General features: G+C 49.4%; 1 protein-coding gene across 1 annotated transcript; it reads right to left on the bottom strand.

The window, feature by feature from the left end:
* Positions 1–1336: 1336 nt before the first annotated feature.
* On the bottom strand, positions 1337–14120 carry SYP (synaptophysin). The gene is made up of 7 exons (XM_008158241.3): positions 14094–14120; positions 12895–12960; positions 11614–11738; positions 8753–8948; positions 7890–8081; positions 6183–6513; positions 1337–2949 (listed from the first exon to the last, which is right to left on the bottom strand). The coding sequence occupies exons 1-6, from the start codon at positions 14109–14111 to the stop codon at positions 6187–6189; spliced, it is 924 nt and encodes a 307-aa protein (XP_008156463.1). The 5' UTR covers positions 14112–14120; the 3' UTR covers positions 1337–2949; positions 6183–6186.
* Positions 14121–18775: the final 4655 nt, after the last annotated feature.

Raw genomic sequence — 18775 nt, 5'->3', positions numbered from 1 at the left:
GTATTGGCCCTTCGTGTCCATTTGTCTTCGATCCTTATTTGGAGGAGGGGTTAAAGCCACCTCTTGGCCTCTTCCCCACTAGTGATGTTCCGAAGGACTCTTTCCCTTGTATGAATGCTGCAAGAATGGTCCCCAGCTCCATCGCAGCCCTAGCTAGATCTTATACACCCCCCACACATCCCTGCTCTCATCCCTTCAGAACCAGGATTATTTGAGATTTATGAGGAGGAGGTTAAAGTTACTGGCCAGGTTCCCATGCCCTGCCCCCCCCCCCATTCTTACAGGCCCAGCTGTCATGCCCCCTAAATCCTGGGAAGGTCTAATAGCCTTTCCTCCCCTGCTCCCATTTTTCTCTCTCCAGTTAGATATCCTTTTCCTTGAGCTCAGTCGCAGAGCTGGGAGTCTCTTCTTCATGTTCTACAGCTTTGCGGTGCCTCGGGGCTGGGAGGAGGGGGTCCGCAGCCAGCAATCAGAACTTGGGCGCCCGGCTGGGCTGGGGTCTCTAATTAGGCCTGGCGGAGGCGGCGGTCAGCTGGGCCTTTCATCTTCATCGCAGGCTCCAGGGATTTCCAGGCCCCATCCCGCCCCATTCCGCACATCTCTGTCACTTCCCGCCTCTTCTGGCTCCAGGGAGGGGTTAAAGGGGATGAATGAATGGCTCCCCGCCCCCCCTGTCTTGCAGCCTACCTGGTCTCCCGGTTTTCCAGCTGCGGGGTAGGGGAGGCAAGGAAATGAAGGGACAGCAGGTTCTGAAAAATTCGAGGATATGAGTAGAGGGAAGTCTCCCTGTGAAGTATGGGGTTCTATTGGAGCCTCTTGAGGATTTGAGAACAAGGTGGGGAAGGCACGTGGCTAAGGGACCAGAGATATAACTGAGCCCTTGAAAGACAACTTTCTGTGGCCAGTAGTGGGGCATTGCACAGGGCCACTCCGAGCATGACCTAGAATGATCTGCAGGCGAGGCATCCCTTGGCCAAATGCTGTTAGGGGGGCCTAAAATGGTGAGGTGACTTGAACCTCATCCAGCAGGTCAGTAGTGGTGAAGCTTCCTCTCACCTCCTTTCCATCTCTTCCTTTGTGTCCTCCTAAAAAGACACACTGAGGCCCGGTGGGCGTGGTTGAGCATTGTCCCATGTACCAGGAGGTGGCATGTTTGATTCCTAATCAGCATATGCCTGGGTTGTGAGCTCAATCCCCAGTGGGGAGCGTGCAGGGGGCAGCTGATCAAGCTTCCTCTCTTATCAATGTTTCTATCTGTCTCCCCCTCTCCCTTTCTCTCTCTAAACTCAAAACATATTTTTAAAAAAGACACACACTGAGAAGTCTGAGCCAGGAGTACTAGGTGGTTGAGGAGTTTATTTCGGAAGGATGATGAATCATATGTGTTCTTCCTCTGGGAGGGAGTCTTCAAACAATACCGAAGGGCAAGGGAAAGGGTGGAGGTTCGAAGGGGAGGGAGAAGGGCCACAGCCAGACAAAATGGCAACACACGGTCACAGGCACTACCGACATCACAGACACAGCAGAAGGTGTAGGATAGGGGCTCCAGACCGGATCTCCAACCATCCCAGGACGGGTGGGGTGTGGAGGGAGGGAGGAGGTAGGAGAAAGGGGGAGAGGGGTAGGCTGGCCCCACAAGCCCATTAGCTCTGTCCTCTGATTACCTAACTGTGCTGTCGTGGAGGTGGGCAAGGAAGGGTATGTGTGGGTGCCTCTCTCTGGATCCCACCCCTTACCCTTCAAGCCATACCTCTCAGCTCTCCCTAGGCCCCCTCAGGCCTAGCCTTAGCGAGGGATATTGCCCCCCACCCCTAACAAAACACATCCCTTAGGCCCTAGCCACTACCAAACCTGCCCAACTTTAAAACATATATTCTTTACTGTTCCATTGTGGGGTGATGGGGCAGGCTGTCCCCTCTGAAACCACCATGCGTGCCCCATTCTAAGCCCCACCCTATCTAGAACCCTGGCCACGCCCCTCACCCCAAGGGTGGCCCATTACTAAATCACCCTTTCAGCCTTCCTGCTTTAGAGTCGAACTCAGTCTCCTGAATGCTCCAAGCCACACTCCTTCCGTAGACTCTGGTCCCAATCCAAGACCCACCCACTCTGGAGCTTCACCCACTGCCTGGTTCAAGCCACACCCCCTCTAGAACTCTCAGCATTCTTCCAAACCCTGTCCCCAGGCCCCCAAGTCACACCCCTTCCATAGAACCAAGTCCTACTACAAGCCCTGACCACACAGGGGCCCACCCACTGCTTCACTCAATGCTGCGATCTTTGTAGAAACTCACCCTCAGCCTCCTTCCAAGCTCCTTACCAGAATGCTCTAGGGCACCCCTCTCCTATGGACTCCACTTCTAGTATGTCTGGAACCCAACCTCCCTGCTTACTAGTCCCCTCCATCCCAGAGCTCCTCTCCAAGACTACCTTGAGTCCCAAGCCCTCCAATATCTTCCTTCTCCCCCAAATCAGGGTTGAATTTTCTGTAATGGCCGTTGTTCAAACATTGCTGGAGAAATCAAGGCCAGAGTTGGGAGGAGGGGAGGGAGAGAAGGGAGACACTCTGAAGTCAAGCCCACCCTACCCATACAGCCAAGGTCTGTCTCTTCCCTGTCCCTCTTTCAGAATCCTCCTCAACCTCAGGGCACAGGGCCAGGGCACAGAGAGGGGTCAAGAGATGCAAGGAAAGGGCTAAGGATAAGAGAGGGGCCCACTAAAGATTGGGGCCCTAATGTATAAGGGGAGCAGAGTGGGGGCAGAGCTCAGACAGACAAATAGATATCTATATGTTTCATATATATATATATATATATATATATATATATATAGACAATTAAGGGTCTCCTGGCTTGAGGGGCAGAGACCTGGGATATAGGGGTGAGCAGGGAGGGCAGGCCTTCTCCTGAGCTCTTGCCCACCCATGGGGTCCTCCTGGGCTGCACTGACCTGTAGAGACAAAAGACACAGAAAGGAGAAGGGGTCCAGACACAGGTGGTGCCCTTCAGGAGGGGCTGGGCTGGTATGCCTTCGCCCTGGCTTTACCATCTGTCTGACATGCCTTTTCTTCCTTTTTCTCTCACTCAGAGTCCTGTAGTCAGTTTCATCCCAGCTGCTCCTACTGGGAAGGTATATTTTTCCCTACTAGGTAAGGCACCAAAGAAATTATGGTCCTCATTCCCCTAACCCAAAGATGTTCATTAACGGGAACTGTTATCATCTATATTGGTTATAATCTATATTGAGCCAAACCAAGATTCTCATCTTTGTGGAGCTTACATTGTAGCAGGGGAGACAGACTTTAAGCAATAAACATCCTATATAATAAAAGGCTAGTATGCAAATAGACCAAAATGCAGAACTACCGGTCACTATGATGCTCACTGCCCACCCAGGGGGCAGACACTCAATGTAGGAGCTGCCCCCTGGTGGTCAGTGTGCTCCCACAGGGGGAGCGCCACTCAGCCAGAAGCTGGGTTCATGGCTGGTGAATGCAGCGGCGGTGGTGGAAGCCTCTCCTGCCTCAGTGGCAGCACTAAGGATGTCCGACTGCCAGCTTAGGCCCGCTCCCGTGGGGCCTAGGCCATCAGTTGGACATCCCCCGAGGGCTCTGGGGCTGCGAGAGGGCGCAGGCTGGGCTGAGGGAGCCCCCCCCCCCCCAGTGCACGAATTTCGTGCACTAGGCCTCTAGTAATGTATCAAGTTATCTAGTATAGCCCTAGCTGGTTTGGCTCAGTGGATAGGGTGTTGGCCTGCGGACTGAAGGGTCCTGGGTTTGATTCCAGTCAAGGGCACATGCTTGGGTTTCGGGTTTGATCCCCAGTAGAGGGCTTACAGGAAGCACCTGATCAATGATTCTCTTTCATCATTGATGTTTCTAGCTCTCCCTCCCTCTCCCTTCCCCTCTGAAATCAATAAAAATATATTTAAAATAAAATAGTTATCTAGTATAACATAAGGTGATAAGTGAAATGGAAAAACAAAATGTAGACCAGGCTGAGGGGTTTAGGAGTGCCAGTAAGGGAAGGAAGGTTGCTGTAGTAAGTAGGGTAGTCAGAGAAGACCACAGAAGTAACATTGGAATAAGAAGTTAAGGAGGTGAAGGAATGAGCCATGCAGATAACTAGGGGGTGGGAGAGCATTCCCAAGCAGCGGGTACTGGGAGTGGAAAGGTCCTGGGGTGGGGCTACATTTAGTGTTTTTGAGGTACAGCAAGGAAGTCAATGGGGCCTGACTGAAATGAGCAAGGGAGAGTGGTGGGAGGTGATGTCAGAGAGGTAGGTAATGGGGTCTCATAGGACTAGGTTGTGAGGACATCAGCTTTAACTCTGGATGAGGTGTAAGTCATGGGAAGATTCTGAACAGAGAAGAATAAAAAGACATTCTATGTTGTTGCTATTATTTTCTCAATAAATGTGTCTTAACATTAGTAGTGCTGTAAGTGGTATGTGCACAGCATGAATATGTCTTGGTTACATTCCCTAGTCCAGTGGAAGAGACAGCCAAAAAAGGTATAAACTAAGCCCTGGTTGGGGAGCTCAGTTGGTTAGAATGTCATCCTGATATGCCAAGGTTTCAGGTTTGATCCCAGATCAGGGCATATACAAGAGTCAACCAATGAATGCATAAATGAGTGGAACAACAAATGGATGTCTCTCTCTCTTTTTCTCCCTCCCTCCCTCCCTCTCTCTCTCTTTCAAATTAATAAAATATATACAAACTAATAATTACAAACTGTGGTAAAGAAAAGCACAGGGTCCTATGAGAGAGGTAAGAAATGGGACTTGTAAGGACCTGGCCAGGTGAGGTTATCAGTGTGTGTGGTTGTGAAACTCCAATAGGAAAGCAAGTACCAAGGTAAGGCCCTGAAGTTGGGTTGTGCCTGGAACATGGAGGTGACCAGTGTGGCTGGAACAGTGTGTGTGTGTGTGTGTGGGGGGGGGGGGGGGGATGGGGGGTAAGAGGTGAGAGGTCAGAGAAATGAGGGGAGGGGCTAGATTGTGTAGGTCCCTGTGAAGCCTTTGGCTTTCAATCTGAGTGATATTGGAGCCCGGGTAGAGCTCTGAGCACAGGAGGAAGGTGGCCTGACTTTTTAAAAAATATTTTTATTGATTTCAGAGAGGAAGGGAGAGGGAGAGAGAGATGGAAATATCTCTATGAGGAGAGAGAATCATTGATTGGCTGCCTCCTACATGCGCTCCACCAGGGATCGAGCCCGTAACCAGGGCATGTGCCCTTGACCAGAATTGAACCTGGGACCCTTCCGTCTACAGGGTGATGCTCTATCCACTGAGCCAAATCAGCTAGGGCTTGACTTAAGATTTAATGGGATCTCTCCCAATGCTGTGAATAGAACAGAACGGGAATGGGGGTGGAAACGTAAGATGTCTGGGGGCGATGACAGTGAGTAGTGGGAAGATTATAGATTATATTTTGAAGGTAGAGCCAACAGGATTTTTTTGATGAAATTAAATGTGGGATGCGTAAGAAACTGCTTCCTGCCCTTTCCATTCTGGACAAGTGCCAGAAGCTACCTCCTCCACGTGTTGCCACCTCCTTGCCTTTCCCCTCTCATGACATCCACCCTGCCTCTTCTCCCCTTCTTCCCCTCCTCATGTATGAGGGAAATCTCACTTTTCTTTTCAGGTTGGGCAAGAAGGCCAGCAAACCTTTCCAATGACCCCACTCCATCCCCTTTTTCCTTTTTTGGAATTCCTCACCACCTCCCCCACCTGAAGAGTTGGGGAGAGGTGGCAGATGAATCACCTCCTCCCGTCATGATTCAAGCCAGTTTACTCTCACCATCTATTGGCCTTATCAATAATTTCTAAGACAATTTCCTTTTCTCTGATCGGCTCCTATGCTCCGCTAATTCTCCACTATGCTAATCCCTCTGCTATTCCCTACTTTCTTTGGTTGCTATGCCTGTTTCTCTGTCCCCTCCCTTCCCTCGGAGCTGCACTTCTACCTCTCCCATTGGCTCTTCATTCTTCCCATCTTCAAACATCACTCTCCTCCTTTCCATTCATTGGATAGGTTTTCCGCTCTTCGCTTGTAACTCCCACCCTCACTGGTCTGGCCTGCGTCTCACGTACCATTTACTACGGACTCTTATTGGTTCCCTGACCCGCCCATCTCCTTTCAGGTACCCTCCTTGGTCGCACCGCCCGCCCGTCACTCACCAGACTACATTTGATTGGAGAAGGAGGTGGGCGCACCCTGAGGGCCATAGCCTTGCTGCCCGTAGTCGCCCTGAGGCCCATAGCCACCAACGGTGCCCCCGGCGGGCTGCCCGTAGTCGGGCTGGTAGCCGCCCTGAGGCCCGTAGGAATCCTGGGGCCCGTACCCGCCAGGGCCCTGCCCATAGCCGGCCTCGCCATAGGCGTCCCCGGGCGCCGGTTGCTTCTCGGGGGCACCAGGAGGTGCGCGTAGGAATGGGGCGGACCAGCCTGTCTCCTTGAACACAAACCATAGGTTGCCGAACCAGAGCACCAGGTTCAGGAAGCCGAACACCTGCGGGGAGATAAAGCCAGGTTGTCGTCACACTCCCGTTGCCTTGGCGGCCCCAGGTAACTTCGAGGCAGCGTGCTTCAGGCATGGATCCTCGGGCTTCTGAAGGGTGGTGGTTTCAGAAACCCAGACCACCGAGTCCCAGTGCATGGACGTCAATGTGCAGAAAAACCACCTTGGGGGTCGGGGAGAGTAGGGCGTGTTAGAATTCAGATTCCTGGGCCCACCAGCATGGCTCAGTGGTTGGGCATCGACCTAGGAACCAGAAGATCACGGTTCAATTCCCAGTCAGGGCACATGCCCGGTTACGGGCTGGATCCCCAGTGGGGGGTGTGCAGGAGGAAGCCAATCAATGAATCTCTCTCATTGATGTTTCTCTCTCTTTCTCCCTCTCCCTTCCTATCTGCAATCAATAAAAACATATTTAAAAAAGAATTCAGATTCCTGGGATTTTGAGATCTAGTAATATTGCATACATTTGTTTATATATTTGCATATTTACCTGTTACACATGCACGTTTATCTATAATTATAATAATAAAAGCGTAATATGCTAATTAGGCTGGACAACCTTCTGGACGAAGCCGGGGCTGTGACGGAAGCCCTGTCCAGGTGCCAGCAGCTGGGGGAAGGAAGGCCTACTCTTGCACGAATTTTGTGCATCAGGCCTCTAGTATATGTATAAAATATAGTAAAATCTAAATTTGTGATATAGTAAAATATTAAGCATAAACTTCAATTAAATATGTAAATGTACCACTAATAAATGGGTAAGTGCGCATATATATGTATACACAAATATATGTATAACTGCACATTTATAAAGTATGTAAACATACTTTTATGTTAAAACAAATACATGTTGCCCAGCCAGCATGACTCAGTGGTTAAGCGTGGACCTATGAACCAGGAGGTCATGGTTGGATTCCTTGTCAGGGCACATGCTCAGGTTGCGGGCTCAACCTCTAGTGTGGGACGTGTAGGTGTAGGAGGCAGCCAATCAATGATTCTCATCATTGATGTTTCTATCTCTCTCTCCCTCTGCCTTCCTCTCTGAAATCAATAAAAAAATTTTTCTTAAAAAAGAAAAAAGGTTCCAGAAGGTACTGAGTTGCTGGAGATTTTACATGATGAGGCTGGGGCTGAGATCCAGGTCTCCCAAACTTAATTGTACAGAAGATCTCATGTTCCCCTCTTGAGGACAGTTTGTGGTGTCACAGTAGTTACAGTTGCTATCTAATCCTTCAAGGCTCTGTTGTTGGTATGCCTTCTCTGGGTATCTGAATTCTCTTATTCTCTCTCTCCACCACATCCCATGCCAGACTATAAGTGACCTAGCCTCCCTCCCCAGCCAACTTAGCCAGCTTCCCAGGGCTCACCACGGAGGTGTTGAGGCCAGAGGTCACAGGGTCTCTTATCTCCTTGCATATATTCTCCTTCTGGCGGCAGCTAGGTATCTCCTTGATAATGGTCTCTGGGTCCGTGGCCATCTTCACATCCGACAGCCCCTTGGCCCATGCCGATGAGCAAACCAGCCACATGAAGGCAAACACTGCCGTGGCCAGGAAGTCCTAGGATGGGCAGGGGAGAGGAAGATGGCACATGTGAGTGGGCTGCTTCATGCTGGGTTGTGGGGCCTCCTCAGATCACAGACTTTCTTGGGGGGGGGTCCCCCAGAAGAGGTCTGTCTCTCCTCTGCCTTTTCCCCAGCACAAACTTGAAGGTGGCCCTCCTAGCTTGGGCTTGTGGGTGACACAGAGGATGTGGGAGTGTGATTGCTGATATGTGGGTATGGGTGTGGGGGAATTCTGGAGGATGGTTGTCGAATCTGTGAAAAGTACTGTGTCCACTTTCGTCTGAATGTGGGAATATGTGTCATTTTGTGTCTGGGATGAGGGTATATGAGTACGGCTGTGTAGGAATCAGTGTGTCTGTGTGGCATGACAAGCACGACTGTCACAGTGAGCCTCTGTGTGCTCCTTCCTTTGATCTAGACTGTGTGGTTGTGTGAGAGGTAGCAGGTTTCAGGTGTAGGCCTGTCTGGGATGCTGTGTGGGCTGTGAGTGTGTCTCTGTCACTCTGTGATTTAGTGTTCAGCACCAGCAGCAGTCGCATGTGTGGCTGTTATGGTGGCTGCTTGCATGTGGGCCTGTCTGGGATTTGGTGTGACCCATGAACACGACTGGCTCCCCGAGGCTCTGTGTCCCCTGGCTCCTGCATACAAGTGGGTGTGGGGGCTCACCAGCACGGGCCCTTTGTTGTTCTCTCGGTACTTGTTCTGCAGAAAGATGTAGGTGGCCAGAGCCCCCATGGAGTAGAGGAAGGCAAACACGGCCACGGTGACAAAGAATTCCGCTGATGAAGAGTAGTCCCCTAGTAGGAAGACTTTGGAGGTGCCCCCTCTGCAGTCGGGTGCATCAAAGTACACTTGGTGCAGCCTGCAGAGAAAGGTAGCAGGTGTGGCCCAGACTTTAAGAATTCTCTCCCCACTGCCTAGTCATGAGTCCCCACTATTGACAAGGTCCCCGGAAGAGGAGGATATAAGCATTCACAGAGCACCTACTGTGTACCAGTCACATTTCATTGGTTGCTCATAGCATCCCGTGAAATAAGCTTTATGCATCTCTCATTTTAACAGAGACACCTTGGCCACTTGGTTACTCAGAGAACATTCAAGGCACCCTCCCGTTCCAGGATCTTTGCACTGGAATGCTCTTCTAGATAGCTTTATGTCTTACTCCCTTCATCTCCTTCAAGCTTTGCTCAGTTGTTCCCTTTCAGTGAATCCTTCCCTCATCTTACAATTTAAAATTAAATTCAACTCTTCCCTCCCAGCACTCCTTAGCCCCCTTCTTTGCTCCATTTTTTTTCACTGTAGCAGTGATACCCCAACTGACATACCATTTTTCTCTTTTTTTTTTTCTGTAATTACAAGAAGGCTGGGATTTTCCCTTTGTTTTGTTCACTGCTGTGTCTCCAGGGCCTGAAACTGTCACATACTAGGTGTTCAATCAGTGGCTATTTAATGAAATGTACAGAGGCTCAGTGTAGTACATTAACTTAACTAAAGGCACACAGCTGGCGAGGGAATAGCAGAGTTGTGATCTGAACCATTTATTTTCCCCCTACATCATATTGATTCTTCTCTCCATCCTACTTCAGGTCCCCAAGAGAAAGAAATGTATGCATTACATTTCTTCAGAGACTGCAAAATAGGAAGAGACAGACTGACAGGAGGGTAGAAGGGATCCTGGAACATGATGTGTGTATTTGAGGGAGGGAGGGGCTGATTGGGAGGGTATGAGGCTAAGGCCTTTCTTGTGGTGTGATGGAGGAGGGGGTCATAGGGAGACATGTGTGTGGTGGTGAGGTCACAGAGCTCTCACTTCAGCTGGGATGCAGGATCCTGAGACTGAGCCAATTGTGCCAGTGTCCTTGTGTAGCACAGGTCCCAAGGCTTACACTTATTGATCCCCTACTATTTTGCATAAATGCCTCATCTGATGGTCCTCCTCCTGCAGTTCGCTAAAGCAGGCATTATTATACCCATTTTACAGATGAACAAACAGAGGTTCAGCAAGGTTAAGTCACTTGCTCAAGATTGTGCAGCTGCTAGATGTTGGGAACTAGGAGTTAAATCTGGGTTTGGGTTGCTGGGTTTCTAGTATGCTGGGTTGGGAGTGGGCATGTCCAAGGGGGAATGAAAGGCCCTTGGGGGGGTATTGGGATGGTGGTGAGCTGGTCAGGGGGACCCATGGCACAGAATTTTTCCTGGGAGACTTGTGGGTAAAGGGCAGATCCTCAGGACCTGAGGTCCTAGGCATGGGAGGTGTTGGGGGAGTGACTGCAGATTTTTGTGGTCTTCTGACTTCTCAAAGGGCCTGCGCTCAGCACTATCCATGCTGCCAAGTCCCCCTCCTTTCCCAAAATTTCTTCCTTGGCTTCTGTGGACTGTTGGATCCTTGGTTGCTCCCCAGACTCTCAGGCCACACCTCCCTGGCACCTCCTTTTCTTTCCACCATTGCGCAGGGCCTTTGCTAGGCTTTCCTGTCCTCTCACCCTGGGTGATCTCCTGAGCCTCCGTTTGAGTGCTCACCCCCCTCCAATTTCCAACTCAATGAATGACCTCTTTCCTGAGTCCCTTGAACGTATTTATTTTCCTTCTGTTAGCAAATACATATGGAGTGCTGATTGTGTGCCTGGCACTGTGCTAATCACTCTATAAGTATTAATTCATTTAATGTTCATCATAATCCTGTGATTATTATCCCATTTTAGAGATGAGGACATTGAGATCCAGAGCAGTTATGTGATTTGTCCAAGTAGTGGAGGAAAGCCTCTGAAGCCTCTATTGAAATTGTGTCTCTGGGTCTCTGTCTCCCTGCCAGTCAGGAGGTAAACATTTCCTTGAGCTCAATAAATATCAGAATTGTTTAATGGAGTTGAATCATTCCCTGGAGCTAAACAGCACCCCCTCATTATTCTCTATCCTAAAACCCTGCATGCGGATCCTTTGCTTGAATTTCTCGCAATCTGCAATTATTCTCTTTATTAATTAATTTGTTCTACTCTTGGCTCCATGAGGGTAGGGAGCTTTGTCTGTTTTGTTCACTGTTATGTCCCCAGCACTTTGATCAGTACCTGGCATAGATCAGATTCTCGGAAACATGTGTATGAGATGAAGGGATGGGAATGAATGGCAGCTAACATTAGTTGAGTACGTACTGTGTTAAGGCTATGGATACTTTTGCTTTTGAACCTTTTTTATTGCCCGTCTCCTGCTCCCTTTCACTAGAGCAGAGTCAGAGGGCAACAGCCTATGCCTGTCTTTTGTTTTTTAAGTGACAGTGGGACGGAGAGGAGGCTACTCTACAGGCAGAGAAGCCTATGTCTGCCTTGCTCACCACATGTCATAGAGGCCTAGAGCAGTGCCTGGCACAAGGTAGGTGCTCAGTGCATGTGTAGTGACCTGACCGGGTACAGTGTCCTGAGGTAGGGTCTGGGTAGGAGCCACTGGGGAGGAGATGTTGGCAGGTCCCACCCCACCCCCACCCTCTCCCAGGTCTGTTGGGGTCCCAGGGAGGGGCTAGGGTGGGGGCACACCTGAAGGGGTACTCGAATTCAACCTCGATGTTGAGGAGACTGTGGGTCTTGTTGGCACAATCCACGCTCAGCTGGAGCTCCCCACTGTAACTGCCGCATGTGGCAAAGGCGAAGATGGCAAAGACCTTGGGCAGCAGGGATGGGGATAGCCATGGTGAGCCTGTGTGCACCTGGGATGGGGGTGCCCTCGTCTGGACAGATCAGGGCCCAGCACAGGCAACAGCAGATGGACCGGTCCCCGCCCCCACCCCCTAATCAGGGCTCATCAGACCCAAGGACAAGCTGATTAGAGGGGTGTGGTTGTCTCTTCCTGTCTTTCCCCTGATGTCTCTGTCTGTCTGTACCTCTCAATGCTATGACCCCCTCCTTCTTTCTCTCTTCTGTCTCAGTCTCTCTATTTCTATGTCTCTCTCTGTATTTCTATCTGTCTCTGTTCTCTTCGTCTCTATTTCTCTCCGTCTCTATTTCTCTCGGTATCTCTCTCTCTCTTTATGTGTTTTTGTCTTTCTCAGATGTCTTTTTGTATCTCTGTTTCTCTGCCGCTCCAGTATCTCTGTCTCTGTCTTCCCCCTTCTCTGTGCGTGAATGCATGTCTCTCTATACGTCTTTCTGTTTCTCAGTCTGTCTATATCTCCCTGCTGTCTCTCTCTCAGTCTCTGTATAGTGTTCTCTCTGTCTCCCTTGTGCCTCTCTTTCTCTATGTATTAACCTCTCTTTTTCTCCTTTCTCTATCTCTTTTTCTGTCTCTTTCTCTCCCCCACCCCATTTTCAGTCTCCGCCTCTCTTCTTGTGTCTATTTCTCTTTGCATCTCTGTTCTCTGTGCATCTTTCTGTCTCTCTTTTCTGTCTCTTTCTGTTTGTCTCCTCTCTCTGTATCTCTTTTTTCTCAGAATTTCAGTCTCTATCTCCATCACTCCCTATCTCTCATTCTCTAGCTTTTTCACTGTCTCGGGTTTTCTCCTGGCTTTGCATCTTTCCCACAGCAACCGGCTTCAAGCTCCACCTCCCCCTGCCTCTCTCTCACCTCAGGAGAGGAGATAGGACGTCACAGTCTTCCACTTCACAACGGGGGTACCCTTGGCCTTGTGTGACATCACTTCACAGCCCATCCATTCTCTGGCCTCAAGCCCCAGGGACTTTACCCTGGAGTCCAATACCACTATCCCCTTCTACCCCCAATCCAACCATCCATTTGTTGCTCCCCACCCCAACTGCACCCCTGCTCTTCCATATCCCACTACCTGCCTCCCTCTCTCTCCCCATGGCCCAGACCACACTCACCCATTGCAGCACTTTCACAAAGCCAAGGGGCTCCTTGACCACCTGGAACTGGCCCCCAGCCACCAGCTGAGGAGAGAAACGGTGGGGAGGGGATGGGGTTGTTGGGGATGGAGAGGGAGGTGAGGGGTGCCACCAGGTGGTGACCCCTGGGGATAGGGCATGTGACCTCCAAGAGGGATTGAGGACATTTGTTTGGAGAGGGGGTGAGAAGGAGAAAGTGACACTTCAGGGAAAGTGTGGGCACACCTTCTCTGAGAGAAGACCCTGGGGAGATGGGGAGATAGATGGCAGAGGGGGTTGGGTAAGGAAGATGGGGTAAAGTCAGGATGAGTTAGTGAAGGGGAGAAGGTCTGAAATGGTAAAGGTGAGTCAGATGGAGAAAGGGATAGGGTGGAGTGAGTGAGGAAAGAGTCGGGGTTCGTTAGAGTGGGGGAGGGGGTCCTGAGTGGTGAAGGTGAGTCATAACAGAGAGAGAGAGTCAGGTTGGCTAGGGTGGGGGAGGGGTCTGCTGCGGTAAACATGAGTCAGATGGTGGTAATGGGGGGTCTGAGGTGATGAGGATGGGGAGGGGTTGGTACTGGTTAGAGAGGGGCGAGGTTCTAATGTGTTGAAGAAGAGTGAGATGGCAAAGGGTCTAGGCTGGTTAAGATGGGGGGGCTGGGACATGGCTTCACTGGATATATTCGGGGGGCGCGGGGGCGGGAGACTAGGGTTTTTGGACAGGCAAAACGAGATTGACCTCCTTGGTCTGGTCTGGGGGAAGGAGTGGTTCTCTACCGGGGTAACGTCTCTGTTTGGGAGGGGCAGCTGTCAGCCCTCCCCCCAACCCCCCGCCCTCACGCCTTCTGTCGCTCTATTCCCTGGCTCATCCGCAGCACCCCCATCTTCCTTCTATTCTCCCCTCCCCTCCCCCTTGTTGTACCCTAGCCCCAAGACGCCGTTTTCCTCCTGCAAGGAACCTAGTGGAGGCCCCCCGCTGCGGCAGTGAGGACAGCCCTCACTGCGGCAAAGGGCGCACTCTTTTTCTCCACCTCCCTCTTCCTCCCCTCGTCTGCTGCAGACCCCAGTCCCAGCATCGGGGGCTGGGTGTCTGCTGCCAGGACCCTGGTCACCACCTCTCAAAGTCGGTGGATCCTCTGCAACCCAGGCGGGGGAGGCCCGGCTGCAGCGGGCTCTGTCCGCGGTGCTGGAACGCGTACCTGATTCACCACGTCCATGTCGGCCAGCAGCAGCTTCAGCAATGCAGGGGGCGGGAGGAGCCTGCTAGCAAGGGCGGGTGCAGCGGGGGAGGGGGTACGCGCAATCGTCAGAACAGCCCAGACAGCCACAGCTCCTCCCCTCATGCCCCCACGTCATTGGCCACCTGCGCATGTGCATATCAGCCAAGCTGAAGTAGTTGGCGACCATTCCAGCCCCGAGGCTGGAACCTTGTGAATGCTTAAGGAAGATCTATCTATGTCTGAAAACACAGGTAGAGGTCTGGGGAGAGGAGGACCGTTAGGTCCTGCAGTATCACATTTTACCAGGCCTTTTATTGAGTTTGTTAAATGTGTTCACTCATTTAATCCTTACAACAGCCCTATGTATGTGGTAGGGACTATTAGCTCCATTTTTACAGATGAGAACGAGCCCCCAGAGAGGTTCAGTGACTTGCACAAGGTTGTCCAGCTAGTAATTGGCAGTGCCCAAAGTCCCTGAAATTTAAACATAGTTCAAGGTCTTGAGGGTTTCTTCTCATCTGCATTTTAAGCACATCTTAAAACCCTTCCCCCTTCCAACCATCTTCCCTATTTCTCTCTTCCTCTTAAAATTCTTGCCTACTCTAATTCTACACTTCACATCCTGTTTATTCCCCAGCCCACTCTTAATTGGAATACCCCTCCTTTGTGCTACTAACACTAGGCCCACCAAAGGCAATGGTGATTGCCATGTAACAACATCCAATGGACAAATACAGTTGGAATTTAAGATGCTCAACCTCACTCATACAAAAGAAATACCTATAAAAACTCCTAAGATACTGTTTTTCATCTTTGAGGGTGGTGAATATAAACAAGTTCAATAATGCTCAATATTGGCAGGTTGCCCAGAAACAGACATTCTCATCAGTTGATAGTGGAAGTTAAGTTGGCATAACCTCTGAAGGGGGAGGGTAATTTGGCAAAATCTATCAAACTGACAAATCCTTATACTGCTTGGCTCAGCATTTATACTTATAGGAATTTACACAGATAGATTCATATATGTGCTAAAAGATGTATGTATAAGATGATATATTGCAGCATGTTTATAATAAGAGTGGACACTCCCAAAGTGCTCATTACTGGTGGCCCATTCAAATAAACCCTGATACAACGACAAAATGGAGTACTATACAACTATCATTAACAGTATAGAGATATGGGCCCTGGCTGGGTAGCTCAGTTGGTTAGAGCATCATCCCTATGCCAAGATTGCTAGTTCCATCCCTGGTCAGGGCACATACAAGAATTAACCAATGAAGGCATAAGTGAGTGGAACAACAAATCAGTGTTTCTCTCACTCCCCCCCGCTTCTCTCTCTCTCTCTCTCTCTCTCATCAATAAAAAACAACAATATGGAGCCCTCTCTGGTTTGGCTCAGTGGATAGAGTGTTGGCCTGTGGAATGAGAGTCCTAGGTTCGATTCTGGTCAAGTCTCCTCCCCAACCCGGCCCTGGTTGGGGCACGTGTAGGAGGCAACCAATCGATGTGTTTCTCTCACATCAATATTTCTCTCTATCTTTCCCTATCTCTTCCACTCTCTCTAAAAATCAGTGGAAAATATCCTTGGTAAGGATTAAATAATAATAATAACAACAATAATAATAATACAAAACAAAACAAAAAACCCTCAATGTGGTGATATAGGATGGTCGCCGAGATAATTAGTTGAGGCATGCAACATGCCAAACTGTGTGGAGATTGTGTACAAAGAGAAGGGAAGGATTATATCATAATTATAAAGAGAACAACTGCCTGGCCGGCGTTGCTCAGTGGTTGAACATCGACCTATGAACCAGGAGGTCATGGTTTGGTTCCTGGTCAGGGCACATGCCAAGGTTGCAGGCTTGATCCCCAGTGTAGGAAGTGCAGGAGGCAGCTGATCAATGATTCTCTCTCATTATTGATGTTTCTATTGCTCTCCTCCTCTCTCTCCCTCTCTGAAATAAATATTTGTTTTAAAAAAGAGAATAACTAACATTTTAAATTGTGTCTATTCTGTGTCAAGCACTGTTCTGAGAGCTTTAGTTATATCACTCATTTAAATCCTCACAGCAACCCTATGAGGCAGGTGCTACTACTATATTCATTTTACAGGTGAATAAACTAAAGTGCAGAGAGGTGAAAGAATTTTCCTAAGGTCACACAGCTGGTAAATGGTAAAACTAGGATTTGAACCCAGGAAGTCTGGCCCTAGTATCTGTTTCTCTTAGCCACTAACTTATAGATACAGAATCCTACACATGTATAAAAGATACCTGATAATCAATAAAGTAATTACAAAAATAAATAAAAGAATGCTGGTTGCCTCCAGAGGGAAGAGGGATTTTTCATTGTATATTCTTTTGTACCTTTTGAATTTTGAATCGTCTGAATGTATACCTATTTTTTAAACACACACACACACACACACACACACACACAAATTCACACAAATATGTAATGGATACTTCTCAATTATTGTCTTACAGGGGTGGCGGGGAGAAGAGCATGGGTCTTGACATTCAGTTGCTTGAATTTAAATCCAAGCTCTAATATTCTGTATGACTTTGGACATGTAAGATGTTTAAAATTATACTTATAAGGTCGTTGCACTGGTTAAACAAGATAATCATTGTAATGCGTTTTGCACAGGGCCAAATAAATGCTTCATTTTACCTCCTACACATCTCTGGAATCCACTTACTTCTCACCATCTCCTCTGCCACCTTCCCTGGCTAAGACAACCATTGTTCCTGCCAATTTAGCATCTTTGGTCTTATTTCCTTCCCTTCTGTTTTCAGCACAGTCATCCGAGCATCTATTTAAAATGCAAAGTTAACTATGTCACTATCCAGCTCAAATCCCTTCCATGGCTCCCCACTGCTTTTAGGAAAAGTCCCAGGGTTTGGGGCCTGGCATTGAAAGGCTCTGCCTCATCTGGCCTCAGGTGGCCTTCCCTACCTCATCCTTTAACAGCTTTTCACTCTCTACTTCCTGCCTATGACTTACTGTTCCCACAATACACCAGCCCAACCACTCTACACTGAGTGGCCAGATTATTATGATCTCTGAACGCATAATAATCTGGCCACTCAGTATATACATATACATATATATTAGAGGCCTGGTGCATGAATTCGTGCATGGGTGGGGTCCGGCCAGCCTGGCCAGGGGGAGGGGACATGGGCAGTTGGGCAGCCTGCCTGCTGGTCGAACTCCTGGTCGAGGGGACAATTTGCATATTAGCCTTTTATTATATAGGATATACACTGAGTGGCCAGATTATTATGCGTTCAGAGATCATAATAATCTGGCCACTAAGTGTATATTCTGAGTCCCAGTCTCCAATTTTGGCTTTCATCAAATTTCAGTACTGGCTCAATTGACACAAATTTTACAAATGAGAAACCCCTGCTCTGAGAGCTGGGAGGAGATCCTAGGGGCCTAGTGGTGACCCCATCCCATGCCACTCCCAGCACTGCCTTCAGTTCCTTTGGAGTGGGGCTGACTACCACTTTGGACAAGTCATGTGACATGTCTAAGCCAGCTCAGTTTCCTCTGAGGGAAACCCAGAACAGTGCCTGATACAAAATAAATGCTTGGTAAACTTTCACTGAATGAATGAGATCCCAGAGGTTGGGCAATGACTAAAGGTAGGGCAAAAAGCAGAAAGGGGAGCTCTGGGATCTGTGTGAGAGGAGAGTGGGTTACTCTTAGCTGGTCTCAGAAAAGCTTGTTGGGCCCTGAGTGGGACTTCCTGGGAATGGAGTCCCATCCTTTGCTGTCGCCCATCTCTTCTGGCAATGGAATTAGGTTTTCTTTTTTCTCAGGCAGAAGGTGGAATGTGGGAGACAGGGTGATAACAATTTAGCCCCCCTGAAATCCCTGAAGCCGTCAGAGGACCTCTCTGCCTGACATAACACATACCGGGCTAATTCTTTTTTAAATATATTTTTAATTTATTTTTATTGATTTCAGAGAGGAAGGGAGAGGGAGAGATAGAAACATGAATGATGAGAGAATCATTGATCGGCTGCCTCCTGCACACCCCCTACTATGGGTTGAGCCCACAACCCATGTATGTGCCCTGACTGGGAATTGAACCGTGACCTCCTGGTTCATAGGTTGATGCTCAACCACTGAGCCATGCCAACTAGGCCATACTAGGCTAATTCTAACCTCTAGGCCTTTCTACAGGCAGGACTCTCCTCTGGTTTTCTTATCCTTTTCTTCTCATCTATGTGTCCTTCCTCAGTCTGACCTGATTGACCCTGGGGGGGTCTCTGACTTTACCACACGCTTCACCTAGTGGCCTCTCCTTTCCTCCATTTCTGTCCAATTCTGACCCCTCCCCCACCACCTCCACTCTGCCTCCAGCTTTTTTTGGCTGCTGTCTCTTCCTCCTCCTCCTCCTCCCTCCTTCACTGACGCTGAGTAATCAGACCTGGCTGTCCTGGTTTCCGGAAATACCCATGTGTGGGCAGTGGCTCAGCACTGAACCAGGATGGATGGATGGGTGGATGGATGGATGGGGGCTTCCAGGCAGCCCTAGTCTCCAAGTGCAGAGACATTAAACTCCAAGAGTGTGGTCTATGCCTGTCTCCCTCTGGGGAAGGGAGGGCAGGAGGTTTATTGAGCAGTGGGGTAGGGGTGGGAAT

This window comes from Eptesicus fuscus, chromosome 1 (assembly GCF_027574615.1).
Source record: "Eptesicus fuscus isolate TK198812 chromosome 1, DD_ASM_mEF_20220401, whole genome shotgun sequence".
Classification (NCBI taxonomy): Eukaryota; Metazoa; Chordata; class Mammalia; order Chiroptera; family Vespertilionidae; genus Eptesicus; species Eptesicus fuscus.
This window is presented reverse-complemented; position numbering and strand designations above follow the sequence as displayed.